Source organism: Haplochromis burtoni, unplaced genomic scaffold (genome assembly GCF_018398535.1).
Source record: "Haplochromis burtoni strain Fernald_Lab_line unplaced genomic scaffold, NCSU_Asbu1 Contig_29, whole genome shotgun sequence".
Classification (NCBI taxonomy): Eukaryota; Metazoa; Chordata; class Actinopteri; order Cichliformes; family Cichlidae; genus Haplochromis; species Haplochromis burtoni.
In genome coordinates, this window is record NW_024582390.1 from 2,973,520 (window position 1) to 2,991,568 (window position 18,049).

Genomic DNA, 18,049 nt, shown 5'->3' on the forward strand with positions numbered 1-18,049 from the left:
CTGCCACTTCGTGGCTGATTTGCTGTGGTTTCTACTGTAAAGCCTCCTTGTTTCCAATAAAACCGCTGACTGCTGATCACAGAGGGAAGAAGGGAAGACTTTTGAACTAACTGTTACAGTACCATGATCGAATTCATGTAGCTCTTTAGACTGAGCTATTCTTTCACAAAATGCTTGTAGAGGCCGACTGCACGGCCAGGTGCTTGATTTTATATGCGTGTGGTAATGGGACTGAACGCACCTGAACTGAAAGATTATCACGTGTGGTCCCATGTCTTTGTGTATGTGGTATATATAGTGTACTTGCATGCCTGGCAATTTTTTGTGGCCAGGTGGACCCATCCGCAGTGGTTTTACATTACAATGCATTCTCACACGGAGCAGGCTTCAAATGGACTTCAAAGAAGTATAACTGGAGTCACTACTCAGCCATCATGTCTCCAGCTGATTGTATGCATGTTCAGAGCATGTTCACTCCCCCAATTGTCCCGATTACTTCACCTGTGTCTCGTGAACATCACCCGTTGGCCTTTCCCAGATCAGCTCTTTGAGTATAAATAGTCCTGTCTCTCCCTTACTCTTCTGTATCGCATAAATGTAACGCATTACTGTAATAAATTCAGTCATTATATTACAGTTGCAATTATGTGGTTACCTGCATAGCAAAAGTTCTTCAGTTATCTGCTTGCTGGGCAGAAAGAAAAACAACAAACTTGTGAATTACACTCTCTAACAAGTAATTAAGCAACATACTGAAAGAATTACTTTTTTAAATTAAATATCCAAACAGCAGGCGTCATCAATCCCTCTGTGTTCACCTTGAGAAGCTTCTATGTTTTAGATTTGTTACTTTTGCTGTGCATTTGGGCTATGTTACAATCTAAATAAAAGCATTAGATCCTCTCCAGGGTCAACCTTGATATGATCACTTCCTCGAGCAACCATTTGAGAAACATAATTGTAGGACAATCTGTCAATATATGTTAAAGTTACAAGTGGATACTTAAGTTTGTTAATATGACTTTTAAGCATCATGTCACAACAGTCTTATAACAGTCTCTGGGGTTTATTGAGTAGAAAAGCACACTATATATACTGCATTTTACTCTGATTCTTTAAAATATTTATTTTATTAAATATTTATCTTACCACTTTGGCTTATGAAAGCAAAATGTTCTCTAGAAACTGTTGCTGAAGAAGTTGCAGTAGAGCAGAAAGCATATAATTGCCCTGGGTCTCATTAAGATCGTTAAGATTAGATTGTGCTTTGGTTGGATTGTGTTTAACAATCAGGCCTAACATCTGCATGCCTATCACCTGTGCAGCAGTTTACTACAGGCTAAGAAAACTGGCTGTTTGTACATTTATATTTTTTTTTATCTCAGCCACAAAGGTGGATTAAATGATGCACAATCATCCCAACCATCATCAGCACACAAGTGATTTATCAGTTGGTTAAAACACTATCAAACCGTAGAGCAACAAGGCATTATAAAATTCAGTCTCTTTTGTTTTGCCATTCAGAATCCTAAATTCATGCCTGACTCTTTCACTAGTATTAAAAAGCAATTTCTCCTGTATCAGTCTGACTCAGGGACAGATTTACTAGTCATTTAATCTCATCCTGTGCAGGTATGTAAGAGATGCAGACCAGCTTAGACATTTTTATTCTGAAAAGCTGGTGGAGGTTATGCTTTACAGCGAAATGAACAATCACATAATCACTGCCTCATTTGTCTGGTAGACTTTGCTTCAGTCTGGAGAATAAAATTTTAAGGTATCAGACTCAGGTGTCAGCTTTCCATCAGCCTGCTGTGATATATATTATGCATCTGAGCAAGTCTACATGGGCCTTGTGTTTGTGCAGCTCTTTGTTTTCACTGCGCCATTAGCCCCAGAGTAAACAGCCATTCCTTGTTCCTGGCCTTGTTATACTGTCTTCCCTGTGCATGACCCTCATCCCTCCTCTGGGACGAGAACATATTGACGCCTCTGTGTATTTCTCGTGTCTGAGTAAAGTGTTATTAAAGGGAACAACTGTTTACCACTGTAAATCCAATGAGATATAACAGTGATTTCACAAGAGGACCAGGCCAATATTGTGAGAAATAAGTTTGGCTGGAAGACACAAGGGGAAAGTGAGGAGTAAACACATTTTTTAAGATGGCCTCGGAGTGATGATCTGCCCCTATAAAGTAGGGATGTCAACACAGCCGTGTATTGGCGATAACTGTGTTATTGTGTCAATAAAGTGCATATTGTAAATAACTGTGCAGTTGTTCTTTTGAACAACTACGATTGCAACCTCTTTTGCCACCTGCATGCACTTGTACTTTGAGCATAAATTTAATTAGTTTGCTGAAAACAATATACAGAATAAACAGCGTTATAAATGAATTTTACTTTTTTATCATTGCATTTTGGGTTGGGTTTTTTTTGTAAAAGTCTTGTTTATATCATAAACATTCATTTTTGACCATAATATCCAATTCGTGACACTGTTTGTCTACAGTTTGTTTTCCCTCACACAGAGCTTAAACAAAAAAAATTGTTATTGATTCATTTATAGCGCCGATTTCTCACAGGCTTATCTTCCCTAAAGCACTAATTCATCTGATAGATTATTTTCTACAAAGGAAAATACATTGTTTTGCAAGTGTGGTCTTTGTTGTGGCTCAGTTGTCTTTTAGTCTAACAGAGTCCTTTTGTATGAGGGTATAGACTGCAGGTAATTACGCTCTATTGGTAAATGGAATTGAAGTCATGTCATTATGGCTATATTTGTCTGCTCAGGCTGCTGTTACAGACATGGCCCTTTAAGGGTGAAGCCTGATGGGAAATGTATTCGGGATGTGTGTAGCAGGACCGCTCGTGTGGGTGTGTGAAGAGAGACAGAAAAAGGGATGTAAAGAAAAGTAGTAAAAGAAATATAAAAACTTCCTCGGCAGCCAGAGTGTGTCGGTGATGCTCGCTGTGAGTAAACTGTTTTCAGCCCACTGTACGCGGTGTTCGTGCCTTGGAGAAGAAATAAAGTTCAGTGAAGCAGTTTTCCCACGCCTCTTTCCATCTTTTCACTAGTGGAGTTGACCTGTACAGTAAGCAAGCTGCCGGTAGTGCCAAAAAGTGATTGTCTGCCAAAAACTGATTTCCGGTATTTGCCAAAAAGTGATTGCTCGTATTTGAACTGCTATAAGCAACTTGTTGGGCTATAATATGTGAAACATGTGTCAAATGCATCCCTCATGGATGACACAAAGTCACACTGAGCCACAAACAACATTCGTGTAACAAGGCGTAATCAGTTTTTGGCAGTGACTTAAAACCTTTATTTATGCAGTTAAAAAAATCTCATTAACATTAAAAATGTCTTTTGTAAGAGTAAGTTGGCCAAGAGGACAGCAGAAATGGCAGCAAATATTACAATAGTTCTGTAAAAATATTTTAAGTGGGGATAAAGGACCGGATTGGTTATAATGTAAGTACAATAACACAGAGTTGTAAAGATACTTGAAAAAACAGATAATTTTTTAACTCTATATATAACCCATTGTAAACGCTGTTCACCTAAGTCTATTTACCAACATACGTAAAGATATTACACATAAAAAATACACGGAAACATTGGAAATCACTTTTTGGAACAAAACACCTGGCTACGAGCAAGTCACGGAGCCTTCAAGTAACTGCCAGAGGTTTCCTTACTACGGTTCGGGGCCGTGGATCTGGCGCCGTAACACTGCTTTCCAGCTTTGAAGATGGGTATATAGGGCTTTACTGCATTTTGGCCATTCTCCTGTGAAATGCGTAGTGTGATCTACCTTGAACAAAAAGAAAAGTCAGCGAGAGCTTCAAAAAGCTGTGAGACATGATCTACATGTTAACATATCCTTTATAGGGAGCTCAGCCACCTGCGCAAAAGGACAGCCAAATTCCATCTCAGCGTCCACGCAGCAGAATGACTGCTCAGAAAATAAACAAGCGAAAGACATCTGTGGCAGGAAGACTGTATAGCTGTGCAGCACAGAACAAAACAGGGGAGGGGGCATCCCAGGGGAGGGTCCTATCATGGCACAGTGTTTCCTTTGTGCCACCATATCGCGCTGCAGAATCCTGCCAACCCCAGAGCTCTTTTGAGCCCCAGAAGAAGAGAGATTGTAAAGCATACTTTTGCTTTTTGGTTGAGTTTTTTTCTGTTTTGTTTTTTTTAAAGGGCATTTTTCTACTCTTGTGAAATGTCAACCTCCACACTGGGATGATGTACTGAATGCTGAAAATGCTGTCTTTTAGATTATTGCACAAGATCTGTTGCTCAGTGATATGCAGGCACGAGTATTTAATTCAGGTTACAGTAATAAAATGAATGAAAGGTGTTATTGTTTTGTCTGCTTAGACAAAAAAAGTGATCGGATGTCCTGAAGTAAATGTTTAAAGTTGTATTTTTTTGGCGTTTTCAGTCTTTATTCTTAAGTGTAGTGCAGAGAGTAGACAGTAAAGTGGGGAGAAGGGAAATAGTCTCTGCCTCTGCAGTTATCTTTGATATGTGGGTCACCCACTCAACCATGTAAGCCGTATTGGTGCCCGTGAAGTAAAATTTTATACAGGTGTGCTGTACCTAAGGACAGATTCATATATGTTTTTTTTCTTCCATCTCAGTTCACTTGATATTTCTACCATACTGTCACCTCACATCCTCACAGCAGGAGGGTTCTTTTCAACAAACACTGTATGTGGCAGGCTGAGGCATAGACCCAATGTGCAGGACTTGAAGCAGAACTGAACTGAAAAAAGCAGCTTTATTGCTGGACTTAAAGGAAAATTACAAACTAGGAAATTTGGAATGGAATAAATAATCAACTAGGAGATTTAAACATGAGGGAGACACGCAAAATGATGGAGATTGCGACAATGTACAGAAGGAAACAGGGCTTAAATACACACAAGGAATTCAGGGAGATTAAATACACCAGGGAACACAGATGAACTAAATCTGACTAACAAAACTGAACACGACACACACAGGACAAGTGATTGTCACGCAAAAAGAAAAAACCAGGAATTCACTAGCACTGAGACACGGACACAGTGAGATGACAGAGGCGAGACAAAGAGACTCGTGGGAGACAGAGACGAACACAAAGGAAGCAGATTGACAGAGACGTGACTGTAGAAACAGGACGTAAACAAACTCTAAGACCACAGGGATTTGACACAAGAAGCTGGGGAACACTGAGGGAGGAAACTAATACAACTTAGAATAGAATGCTAAATCCAATATTAACATGTGAAAAAAACTAATATTCAAACCAAGAATAACACGATATCCCATTAACCCTTAGAAGCTCCATCACAATTTAGAACAACTTAGCAACATTGGGCAAACAGGCCATTATGACATTTCTTGAAATTCCAGCTGAGGCTTTTGCTTGTGGAGTTTGCTTGGTCTTCTCATCACTGTGTGGGTTTCCTAAGGGTATCTTGACTTCCTCACACAGTCCAAACACATGTTTGGTTAATTAGTTATTTTAAATTGGCCATAACTATGAGCTGGGTAAAGAACTTGGAGTGCATAGTATAAAGTCCTGTATGTATGATTTAAAAAATGTGAGTTGTAATCTAAAGTACTTTCAGTCCTTTCAGTGGTGAGTAAGACTAGAAAAGAGCTGGATAAACAACCCATACTTGTCAGCTGGAGATGTACTAAGAATATCTACCATCCATCCACCTTCCTCCACTTCTCAGGGGGACTAGAGCTTTAGTGTCAGTGGATAAGCTGCTACTGTGTAATAATCTAATAGTGTTAAACTATACTGTTGTACATTTTGCTTTTATCACACTTTTGAATTCTTAGTGCAAAGCCTTTCTTTGTAGGAGAGTTTTCCAATTAGTCATTACAATGACCAGACTCATGTTGGCGAGGTCCCTTCATGAAGCTGAAACATCTCTGACCTAGCCTTGGGCTGTTTGTGGTGTGTTTGTGGGTGCATTGTCCTCCTGGGGAAAGTTGCTGCCCTGGAGCTTAGTCTGCAACATTTTTAAGTGGATGCTGAGTATTAAAGAAACACCTACGTAATGACTGCCAGGTCCCAAGGTTTCCCAGCAGAGCACTGCATTGTGACAAAGTGTTATTCAGTTCATCTGCCTGTGGTTTTAAGGTCGTACTTGATCAGTAATAGTTGCGTTTGCCCTGAGTAATAAAAGAGATCTGAACACTTTTACTAATGTGCTAAACAAATATACATGAAATTCAAAATGTGACAGTCGTGATCACACAATCACAACATTTCACCCGATCTATACCAAGCCTGATACACAACATTCACAAAAGCCTCACACTCATGTGGGTTCCCACTGAATAATAAGTGAGTTTTAACAATGCAGAAAATAAACGTGCCTGACAATGATTTGCTTTTTCCAGACGGCAGATGATTCGCAATTTATCCCACATATTTGCTGCAGTGATATTATTTTATTAGATATTGAGTTCATCCAAGTACTTTTCTTTCTTCCTCCAACTTGATTTACAAAGATACAAATTAGAAATCATCTAGTGAGTGATTTTGAGTGGCTCAGCAGCATTTCCTCATTTATTTGAATTGTTCTTGATAACTAAGTCTGCGCTGTGGGAAATGCTTCTACTGAGTTCAGCTGATTGAAACAAACTTCATTTAAAGATTTTCAGGGACGCATGCTTTTTTTTTATACTCATGTTTTCTTTCTCTCGCTCTCTTTCAGATGTAAATGGAGAAGCAGCAGTGTCACAAAGAGGGAGGCGGACGTCCAAACAGTTTTAAAGTGCTTTAAAATCCAAAAAAGATCCTTTCTGTCTGAAGTAATCCATTACTGACCATTAATGTCAAACCGCATGCTGGAGCAGCTTAATGCTGCCTCGCCAGGTGAAACGTCACTAATGGAAAGAAAGCCTTATGAGATCCTACTCATTAAAACACACCTAAATGCAGCATAATGCCTTCCAAAGTGTCATGTTTATACCTGTTGACAGTGGTCTGCTGGGCGAGCGCTCTGTGGTACTTGAGCATAACTCGCCCGACGTCCACGTACGTTGGCCACATGTCAGTGCCTATACGGAAGACTGTGAAACCTCATAAAAACATCACCTTCAACAACATCCGCACCCGCCCCCTTAACCCACACGCCTTTGAGTTTGTCATCAATGAGCCCAAGAAATGCGAAAGCGTCACGCCCTTTCTGGTCATTCTCATCAGCACCACCCACAAAGAGTTTGATGCGAGGCAGGCCATCAGAGAGACCTGGGGCGATGAGTCGACCTTCGGCGACGTCCGCATCCTTACGATCTTTCTGCTGGGCAGGAACACGGACCCTGTGCTGAACCAGATGGTGGAACAGGAGAGTCAGATCTTCCATGACATCGTGGTGGAGGACTTTATCGATTCCTACCACAATCTAACCCTCAAGACCATGATGGGAATGCGCTGGGTGGCGACTTTCTGCCCCAAAGCACAGTATGTCATGAAGACAGACAGTGACATCTTTGTCAACATGGACAATCTAATCTACAAGCTCCTGAAACCCAACACCAAACCAAGGAGGAGATATTTCACTGGCTACGTAATAAATGGTGGTCCCATTAGAGATATGCGTAGCAAGTGGTACATGCCCAGAGACTTGTATCCTGAAAGCAAATACCCACCTTTCTGCTCGGGCACCGGCTACGTGTTCTCAGCAGATGTAGCTGAGCTAATCTACAAGACTTCATTACACACAAGACTGTTGCACCTGGAGGATGTCTATGTGGGACTGTGTTTGCGAAAGCTGGGCATACACCCTTATCAGAACAGTGGTTTTAATCACTGGAAAATGGCTTACAGCCTCTGCAGATACAGGCGGGTTATCACCGTCCACCAGATCTCCCCGGAGGAGATGCACCGTATTTGGAATGACATGTCCAGCAAGAAACACTTGAGATGTTAGGGGACACGAGAGACACTTACAAAACAAAACAAAAAACTTTATTTTTCCCTTTTTCTTTGCCTTTTTCACCATTTAAAGTATTATCACCGAATGATGTAAACACCGAGAGGGCTGCTGCGAGTCTATTTCAAGACAGACGTTTCCATTAACATCCATCTACGTCTATATCTCACCTCATGATTGTTAATGAATGCACGAGGCTTGTAAAGTGTGTATTCTCATGCATAATTAAAATGGGGTGTTGTTAGTGAAAGTAATTTGTTCATATACTCCAGGTCCAATTTATGTAGACTATTCTTTAAAGGCATTAAGTCAATCAGCGTTAAGCATTAATTAGTGTGGCCTAACAGTTTGAGTCGGAAACATTTTCTATGCTAAAGTGTCCTTGAGCATGACACTGAATCTCTACCAGCTGCTGACCGAGCAAGCCTGACCTTCTCTAAGATTGCAAGCCAAAAGAAAAAAATGTGGAAATCAATAAAGTATCTACTTACCATAGATTAGATCCCTGTATGATGCACTTCAAAAATGTTTCTTAGAATTGAGAGAAGAGTTCTTTTACAATAAGAATGCAAATGTAACTCTAATTAGAAAAAAAACGAAACCAGGTCGCATGCTGTGCTCTCACTTTTAAATCATACAAAGCTGAAAACAGGCTGCAGTCAATTATCAATCATCTAACAGAAGCTGAAAGGATAATTTGGCATGAAAACAATTTATAAGGCCAAATGTTTGGGTTTTAATCAGCCCGCAGAGTTAATCAGTCTTTTTTCTCAAATTTTCCTGATGTTTTTGTTTACATTTTGTCCTCATTTCACCACCTTTTTCTCTGAGAAAGCTGTTTGTATATTTCAGTTTTTAGATGCATTTTGTTGTTTTCTCACTCTGACATTTTCACTCTTGAGGTAATTATGTGTTTCAGCTATCAGCTTCTCATTACTGCAGCTGCTGCTCTTGGTTATGTACGCTGTATATCATCAGCTATTTCGGCTCATCAGCCTCTTCCACACATCAAGAGAAATGCAGCATCATGTCGTACAAGTGTCAGTTTAATTGTAACTAAGACCATTACTGACTTGATGAATTATCATATGTATCTGGCGTATCAGTAATTATGAAAGAACTGCTTCTGACATCATCGAGAACATTGTCTCTTGAACAACGTGGCGTTCACAGCCAAATTTCCTTTTCCTTTTATTTTTCTTTCAAAGGTTTTGTAGTATTATAAGCTAATGTGGCATTTACTGTGAAACCATCTATCCCATAAGGGGTTGTTGTTATATATTGTATGTTTTTTATATTAAAAAACAAATACTTGAATAATTAAAGTTATAATACTGCTTTTACTCAGTGCCTTCTTCCAGTTTCATCAGTTGGCGGGTGGTGAAGGGTTGCAGCTTTATTGGCTTTTTTTGTGGGGGTTTTTTTGTTTAGAGATTTTGTATTGTGGAGGGCAGTTTGCTTTTTTTAATTTCAATTATTTATTAGACTTGTATAAAAAGAGGAAAGAGTGAAAAAGAAAATAAAATGAGTGGGTAGGTTACATCATAGTCTATACCCCTTCCTCTTTTAATCTTCAGCCCAACCTTCTCTCAATGTAAGCAAAGTTGGGATTTTAAAAAAAAAATAATTTTTAAATAGCAGGAAAAAAAACCCTTCCTTATTCTAACCAGTTACAGGCCTAGTCTATACCAAAGCTCTCACCAAAGCTAATATCTAAAGAACAAGCCTGGAATCCATACACCCACGGCACACTTGCTAGCACCGCCTTTTGTCTTCAGAACTGCTTTAAATTTTTTGTGGCTCAGATTCAACAAGATGCTGAAAACATTCCTCAGAGATTTTGGTCCATAATAACATCATAGCATCACACAGTTGATGCAGAATATTCAGTGGCACATCCATGATGTGAATCTCCCATTTCACCACATCTCAAAGGTGCTCTATTTGACTGAGATCTGGTGACTTTGGAGGCCATTTCAGTAAAGTGAACTCATTGTCATGTTCAACAAATCAGTTTGATATGATACAAGCTTTGTGCATTGTGGTCATAAAGAGATGGACATGGTCAGGAAATAGCATAGCTAGTACTAAAGGGCCGGCAAATGTTGTAGCAGAAATTGAGACTTACTGGATCCATTAACGTCACACAATATAGTCTTCTGCTGATTTAGTCCATCTGATTCAAAGTCCAACATTAAGAGACGCTCCTCTCCGTACCTTGGTTTTAACCCGCGGTTATTTGACTTACTGTTGCCGTTCTTTTAGCTTAAAGCAGTTTTGCCACTCTCTTCTGGTTATTAAGGCATTTTTATCCAGAAAACTGCAGCTCACTGGATATTTTCTCTTTTTGAGACTGTGCTCTCTAAGCCCTAGAGATGGTTGTGCAAGAACAATCCCAGTAGATCAGCAGTTTCTGAAATACTCGGGCCATCTCATCTGGTACTAACAACCATGCCATGTTCAAAGTCACTTATAAATTCACATTCTGATGCTCATAACTGCTGCTGACATGCAACTGACTGATTAGATGTTTGAGTGAGAAGTTGAATAGGTCTACCTAACAAAGTGGCCGGTGAGTGTATAATTTATGTGTATGCAAGAACTGTTTTGAACATGTCTACATTAAGGTTTTTGTTTTTTTTATTATTTAGCTAGAAAACCAGACAGCTCACTATATGATGTCAGATATTCTGTAGTATAGGTTTGTAACATTAACAGAAATAAACAACTGGTCATACCATACCACATTATGCCACAGTAACTTATACTTTTTGTGTATTAAAATGTAAAACTGTGCATTTTATATTTATGAATTCAGACTTGTAGTTGAAAAAGCATATTTGCAGAAATATGGTAAGTTATTCAACTCCTTTGCAATCACAAACAAACATCGATTGAAGTGTAGGAGGTTCATTCTAATAGCAGCTGACAGATTTATTTTTTTTTAAAATAAAATACTTCACACACTTGTTTTTAAATCATAGCAATTCTTTATTGGTTGCTCTTAATCCGAAACTTGACATCAGCTGATTACAGAAGGAACAGGGGTAATATGTTGAAATGGTACACAGAACTGTACATAGAAAACACAATAAATTACTTCATAAAATAAAGAATTTAGTAGAAGTTAATATTGACCACCTCAATACCTAAAAAATAATTTAGAGCTACTGGACTTGTTTGGACAAACAAATGGCTCGTCACCTTTTCGGCAGTTGCCGTTTGGTTTCATCTTCAGATGCATCGTCATCCAGTACATTTTAGTAACTATGATGTTTCGGGGAACGAAAAAGTTTTGTAGTGCAGCAGGACAGAGCAAGGAAATTCAACCATTGTGTTTTGCTGATTAGCATCTGAAAACCCATCAACAAGAACAGATTATATGACTGCAGGTCCTGTTACGGTGTGTTCGTCTGACGACAGAAGCACATAAATTAACTTGTCTCCCGGGGCTAAGCATCTGTTTGTCAGGTCCACGCATTCAGCCCAAAAGTGCATTTTAGCTTGCCTCATTAAGTTAAGATACTTCACTTGAATTGTGTCATTGCTGAAATAATACACTGGTGGAATGGCAATCAGCAGGTTCCCCCTCTTTGTGCGGTCTCATTTATCGACTACTTTCTTAGGCACAGAAAAATGAACAAGGCACCTCTAGCATTTTGAAGCATTAACACTGTTGAGAGCAGCAAATTATACACAGTAGCATCCAGGTCTCCTTTTTTTTTTCCTGCACACTCAAGCAAATGGTTATTAATGTGAAACAGGTCTTAATATGGAAATACAATTCATTCTCTTTTGACATTCATTATGTTCTTATGAAAATGTGCTTTTTCCCATAAATTAACGTATTCGTACATTCTGACACAGACCTCAGGGAAACTTCTCGAATGAGTGCGTTTGTGAGATGTGAGTCAAAGCAAATTTGTTTTCACTGTGGCAACAAATCAGCATGGGAAGAAAAAACCCTTCTCATTTCAATAAATAATGAGAGCTTTGCTGAACACAGAGGTAATATGATGTAAAACAAAAACGAGTTCAAGAAATAAATAAATAGAACATTCAAAGCTACATCTTAATCACCTTCTTTTGCCACCTGAGTACACCTTTAGGTTCCTCGGCTGTGCGCTGGGCAGTGGAATGTCGTTAAGTTTAAAGATAGGACAGTAAGCAGGGAAGCCGGCGCTAACGAGGGTGGTGGAAGAGGTGGGCATCGGGGAAGCTGAGGCGGAGTCAGGAAGTGAGGAAGGGAAGATATTGCAGGAAGTGGTGGAGTGTTCCTCAGTCTGTCTGCCCTGAACTGTCTTCCCTGTCTCACCTGCTGCAGTCACGAAGAGAGCATCAACTAACACTGAGCTGCGCAAAGCCGATCAACTTCACTTCATCAGGGATCTCCGTGTCATCGCAGCTGGAAGCCTGCATGGGAAAGAAGACAGTCAGAGGATCATCAACAGAAGCAGGGAGCTGAAACTACTGAAACTGAGTTAAATATGGAACCAAATCTGAGACTCATTTTCAAAATGAGAAAAAAAATAACATAATTTCCCTCACCGGATACAAGCTACGTTTTAAACTGGTAGTAATGGTTATTATTAAGAACTCGTCAGCTTCTTAATTATTTTTTGTCCACATAGCATGCAGTCATGTGGAAAATAATTTTTTCACAGAGCGCGATGCAAAAACTAAGGACACCCACACTGCTTCCATAGGAACTAAGAGGGTAAGTAGAAGCCAGGGGCTGTTAATCAAATTTACTTGATAAATAGAGCTTCAGTTTGCAGGTCTGAAATGTTCAGGTGTGCATTAACACAATGCCAAGGAGGAAAGATATCAGCAATGGTCTTAGGGAAGCAAGTGTGCCTACCCATTAATCTAGGAGTGATCATAAGGCCATTTCAAAGCTATTTGAAGCTCATCATTCTACAGTGAGAAAGATTTTTATGTCCCAGAAAACTCACCCCAAGGTCAGCAATGCTCAGAGAAACTGCAAAAACCCCATGAACTACATCTCACCTCAACAGACGTCAGTCAGCATGTTAAATGTTAAACTTCATGATAGCAAAATTAGAAAAACACTGAACAAGCATGGCCTCTTTGGAAGGGTTGTAAGGGAAAAAGCCCCTTCTCTCTAAAAAGAACATGGCAGCACAGTTTAGGTTTGCACATCTGAACAAACCGCTAGACTTTGGAACAACGTTGTTTGGACAGATGAGACGAGAGAGAGAAGATTGGCCATAAAGGCCGACCCCACGTTTGGCGAGTACATCAGCACAAACACCTCATACCAACAGTCAAGCACCGCGGAGGAGGGGTGATAATTTGGGTTCATTTTGCAGCCAATCATTGATTCGACCTCTGTACCAAAGAGTCAAAATTTATGCAGATAATTTATGGTGTGGGTGGCATTAAAGCAACTTTATGACTGAACTGAACAAGAGATCAGAATAGACTCATGAACTCACAACGACTGACTGTATTAATAACTGTGCCTCCATGGTGATTACACGACTGCAGAGCCCTCAGAGAGTGTATGGGTGGCTTTGCCAGATAAGGTGCAAATTGGTGGAGCCCATCGGGTGTTGGGTCACCAGTTTAAGCTCTCCATGAGGATGGCTGATTCATTTTCTCTGAGCAGTGATACAAATTACTATGCAAAATATATTAAAGTAATGCTTCAGTCAAGGACATCTGTGCAGCCTAAAATGGAGGTGACTGCAAATGACTGAGAAGAGATGGTTGCTAACCTTGTAGGTTAGCAAAGTTACCATTAGTCATTCACTGGTGTGGGCTTTTCTCTAATAATTCAAGTTCTAAGCAGCTAAGTCACCAACATTGACATTTTCTACTCAGGAGGCAGGCTCCTGAGCTACTCTATTAAAATTCCTACCAACTATATATAAAAACTAACACCTGACAATGCTTAGCAATGAAATATAAAGTTTTCTTCCATAACACAGAAATTTTAAAGTTTCACGAACTTACAGAAAACACCTGATACAGCAGAATTTTCTCACTGCTTGTATCAGCAGTCATAACGAAATCTTATTAGAATTACTGGCTTGTGCAAATGGTTGGTTATAATTATAAGAGTGATCCCATTAATTAAAGTTTTCTACCTAATGGCACACAAGTATTGCTCTCTTTAATAACGTGTTTACCCACTATTTTGTGCAAAAATAGCTGCTGTAAAAACAATAGTCTATCAGTTATTATCATTGCTGTGGCTGCTGCATGATATCAGATTAAAGCAGTACTGCTAAGCAGTTTGTGTAGCTAGGGTAAACTATATCAGTGATGTGGACTCTGTTATTTACATATCATCTGGTGCGTTGTGTGTTTCATGGTTTCGTTTCGTTTGTCCAATTAAGGTAAGTCTCAAAGCTGCAGCGAATAAAATTACGTGTTAGTCTGTGGAAGGCTCTTTCGTGCTGCTACACAACAGTGCTCCTGAGGCCAGTAAACATATATATAGTTTTAGAATCTAGCATAAAAAACCCTGACTGACCTCCACTGACCATGCACAACTTCTGAGATCATTTGTGAGCTTGATTGGAAGCGAGACAACCGACATCAGAGCCAACCTCATTAAAGCTGAGGTGGGAAAATGGGCTCAAACCCCTGGCAAGCCATTGTACCTTTCTAAAAAAACAATGATTACACATAAAACACCATCCTCCAATAATTCACCATATTTCTTTAACTTGCAGCAGCTTGTCTCACCTCTGTTTTAGGCTGCACAGATCCCCTTGACTGAAGCAATATTTGAATATATTCTGCATGTTAATTTGTGTCACTGCTCAGAGAAAATACATTTTCCTTTTTTGAACCAGCCATCCTCGTGAAAAGCTTAACCTCGTGACCCAACATCCAATGTCCTTCACCAATTTGCACCTTATCTGAGAAAACCACCCATACACTCTCGGGCTCTGCAGTTGTGTAATCACCATGGAGGCACTGTTATTAAAACAGTCCGTTTTTGTGAGCTCATGAGTCTATTCTGATCTCTTGTTCAGTTCAGTCATAAAGCAGCTATAGTGCCACCCACACCATAAATTGTCTGCATAAAGTGTTATGAATTGTTCCCCTTGCAGGGGTAATTATTCTCACTCTCTGGGTTTTGTGACACCACCCTCGTAACTCGTAATTCGTTCAGAAAGGCGGAGTTGAGCTGCAGTGAGAATTTAGCACTGCCTGCAGAGGTGCAGAGTTAACATGTGGAAATGAAAGCATGCCCATATATCTACATGGCATGCCCAGTACAGCCCTCACTCTGGCTCTCCAGAGATTTGTCCACCTGCTGATAAGGCAAATGGCAGAAAGGTCACACTGTAAAATACTGCAACCCAAAGCACAGATGTTGTTTACCCACAACTACACAAAGGTCAATAAAACATAATTTACATATTTTTTTGTCAAATACAAAGAAACTGGCATTATTTCCTTTCTTAATATCACATTCTAATAGGTCACACTGCACAAAGGGACTTCTTAAAAGCACATATGGTGTATTCAGATGGTGCAACAAAGATGCACCGTCGTCAAAGAAAATAAAATCATCTAAAGACTCACAATAATCCACAATGTGAAGCGCACAAATAAAAAATAATTCTGATAAAAAGAAATTGTGTTTGACTACTCAAATCATGACACTCCTCTCCACAGACAATACAGACTTGATACAAAATTTTATAGTAACCACAAAAGGGAAGATGTGGAGGTCGTATTTTCCTCATTAAGAATTCATTAATGTGGATTCGTTACACAACGGAAACAATACATCACAAAATAAAATCAATGCTGTATTGGATTTTTGTCACAATTGAGATAATAAAACAAAACCTAATGTAGTTATATTATTAAAGTTGAACTGATAAACATTGACTATTGATCTGTTAAGGCTGTTTTTATTTGCATTTGAATGCTTGTTTTTAATACATTGTATATTTTGTTTTACAATGACGTTGCTATAATGCTATATATTGCCCATTGCACAATCCAGTACATATACATGCTCAGTGCTGCTCAGTAATTCAAACAGTCCATCACTTGGCAGCAATTAAATCTACTTAGACTGATGCATGTAAGCCTAAATGGTCAAGATGACCTGCTGATATTCAATCTGAGCATCAGAATCAGAAGAGAAAGGCAATTTAAGTGACTTTGCAGATGGTAAGCTTATCGGTATTTCAGAAACTGCAGATCTACTCAGATTTCCCTGCACAACCTTTTCCAGGATTTACAGAGAATGAGCCAAAGAAAAGAGAAAATATCCAGTGAGCGGCAATTCTCTGTCTTGTTGATGGTTCAGAGAAGAATGGCCAGACTGCTTCAAGCTGACAGGAAGGCAACAGTAATTCAAATAACCACCACAACCAAGGTATGTAAAAGAGCACCTCTGAACATGTCCGACCTCAAAGTAGAGGTGCTATAGTAGCAAGAGAGCACGCCTTGGTGTCACTCATGTTAGTTAAAATTGCATAATAGAAAAGAAGACTAAAGAATGGCCTCAATTTCTGTTGCAACTTTCAGATGGTAGGGTGAGAATTTGGTTTGAACGATATAAAAACAAAGACCAATCCTTCTATCAAGAGTTCAGGTTGGTGGTGATATAATGGTGTGGGCGATATTTTCATGAGCCTGTTAGTACCGACTGAGTGTCGTTTAAACGCCACAGCCTTACTATTGTTTCTGACCACGTCTTTATGACCACCTTCTGATGGCTGCTTCCAGCAGGATCATACACCATGCCACAAAGTTCAAATGATTTCAAATTGGTTTCTTGACATGACAATGAGCTCACTGTACTCAAATGGCCTCAAATAGTCACCAGATTTGAATCCACTACAGCACCGTTGGGATGTGGTGGAACGGGAGAGTCCTATCGTGGATTTGCAGCAGAAAACAATGAATCAACTATGTGATGCCATCATGTCGATATGAAGAAAAGAAACTGGAGCCAGCACAGAACTAGCATGGTGTAGCTAACAAAGTGTGCAGAGTGTAAAATAAATGTGAAAATGTATGTTATATTTAGCCTGAATGAACTTTATCCCTATAACAAAATATCCAAACATTTCAAGTCCAGATTTAGAGAAAAAGGGTAAATAATTTTAATGTCTTCTGTAACATCAATCCTCTAAGCTTCTCCTTCACTTCTTCTAAAATAATTTCTTAACATCATCAACTGAACATCTTTTAGTTTTACGCAGAGTTTATGTCTAATAACTCCAGTTCTCGCTAAAGCTTTCCCCAGCAAGCTCTTTATGGTTGGACATCACAAGCCAAGACAAAGCCAGGGCAGCTGTCATGAACCATCAATCATGTGGAAACTCACCAGCTTAAAGGTCAGTACTTTGTAGGTAATTGGGTCATCTACAATCTTTTGAAGGTTAGCAGCAACTGTAATAGAGGAAATAATTGTGTTCAGTAATAACAAACACGTTTTATACTGAGGAAATTTTAGGACAAGCTCCTGCTCCCACAATGAAAGAACAGTCTAGTGTAAATATGAAGACTAGAAAACCAGTTTTAGTTATTCCAAGATCCAATTTAAATGTAATTCATCCTGGTAATAGGTTTTCTATTAACAAATTATTTCAAGATGATGTTTTCCAGTAAGCAGGCTATGTATTCAAACAACACAATTTATGAGAATAAAGAGGCACAGCATTACCAATAACAACGTCGTGCCCATTGACCAGTCCAGCTGAGAACAGTTCCTGGGAAACCCCATCAGCAGTGTCTTGTGAGAGAATAACATGACAAATATTGGACCTCATACATGCCACTTAGCAGGTGATTGTGTTAGAGACTGAATCAGATGCTGTCCAGAGCCCAGTGCCATTACCCATTATACAGAGAACAATTCAGTCATCTAATGTGGTGATATTATCACATAGGGAACAGCATATTCCTAATTAATTGAGGCTGAGCTCTTACCTCGCCCAGGAGTAAATTCAAACCGGATGTCATTCAGCTCCTTTTTGGAGTTCCTGGAAAAAGAGACAAGGGGATGTGATTGCAGAGCAGTACCTGAAATGGTAGATTTAAATTTGTTGCAGAGCAGAGCGAAGACATGACCTGAGCAGCACAATGTTAG

The 18,049-nt window shown here is 39.4% G+C and overlaps 2 protein-coding genes across 2 annotated transcripts in view; one reads left to right on the forward strand and one right to left on the reverse strand.

Moving 5' to 3' along the window:
* Window positions 1–9,296, forward strand: part of b3galt1b (UDP-Gal:betaGlcNAc beta 1,3-galactosyltransferase, polypeptide 1b) — a 60,567-nt gene extending 51,271 nt beyond the window's left edge. The window contains exon 2 of the mRNA XM_005918189.3: window positions 6,733–9,296. Coding sequence (XP_005918251.1) covers window positions 6,964–7,950 — 987 coding nt within the window. The 5' untranslated portion in view covers window positions 6,733–6,963 and the 3' untranslated portion in view covers window positions 7,951–9,296. The remainder of the gene's footprint in view (window positions 1–6,732) is intronic.
* Window positions 9,297–10,923: 1,627 nt separating this feature from the next.
* stk39 (serine threonine kinase 39) overlaps window positions 10,924–18,049 on the reverse strand; it is a 33,840-nt gene continuing 26,714 nt past the window's right edge. Inside the window, exons 15-18 of the mRNA XM_005918186.3 lie at window positions 17,890–17,942; window positions 17,624–17,692; window positions 17,285–17,349; window positions 10,924–12,366 (exon numbers count right to left, since the gene is read on the reverse strand). Of these exons, the coding sequence (XP_005918248.1) occupies window positions 12,292–12,366; window positions 17,285–17,349; window positions 17,624–17,692; window positions 17,890–17,942 (262 nt within the window). The 3' untranslated portion in view covers window positions 10,924–12,291. The remainder of the gene's footprint in view (window positions 12,367–17,284; window positions 17,350–17,623; window positions 17,693–17,889; window positions 17,943–18,049) is intronic.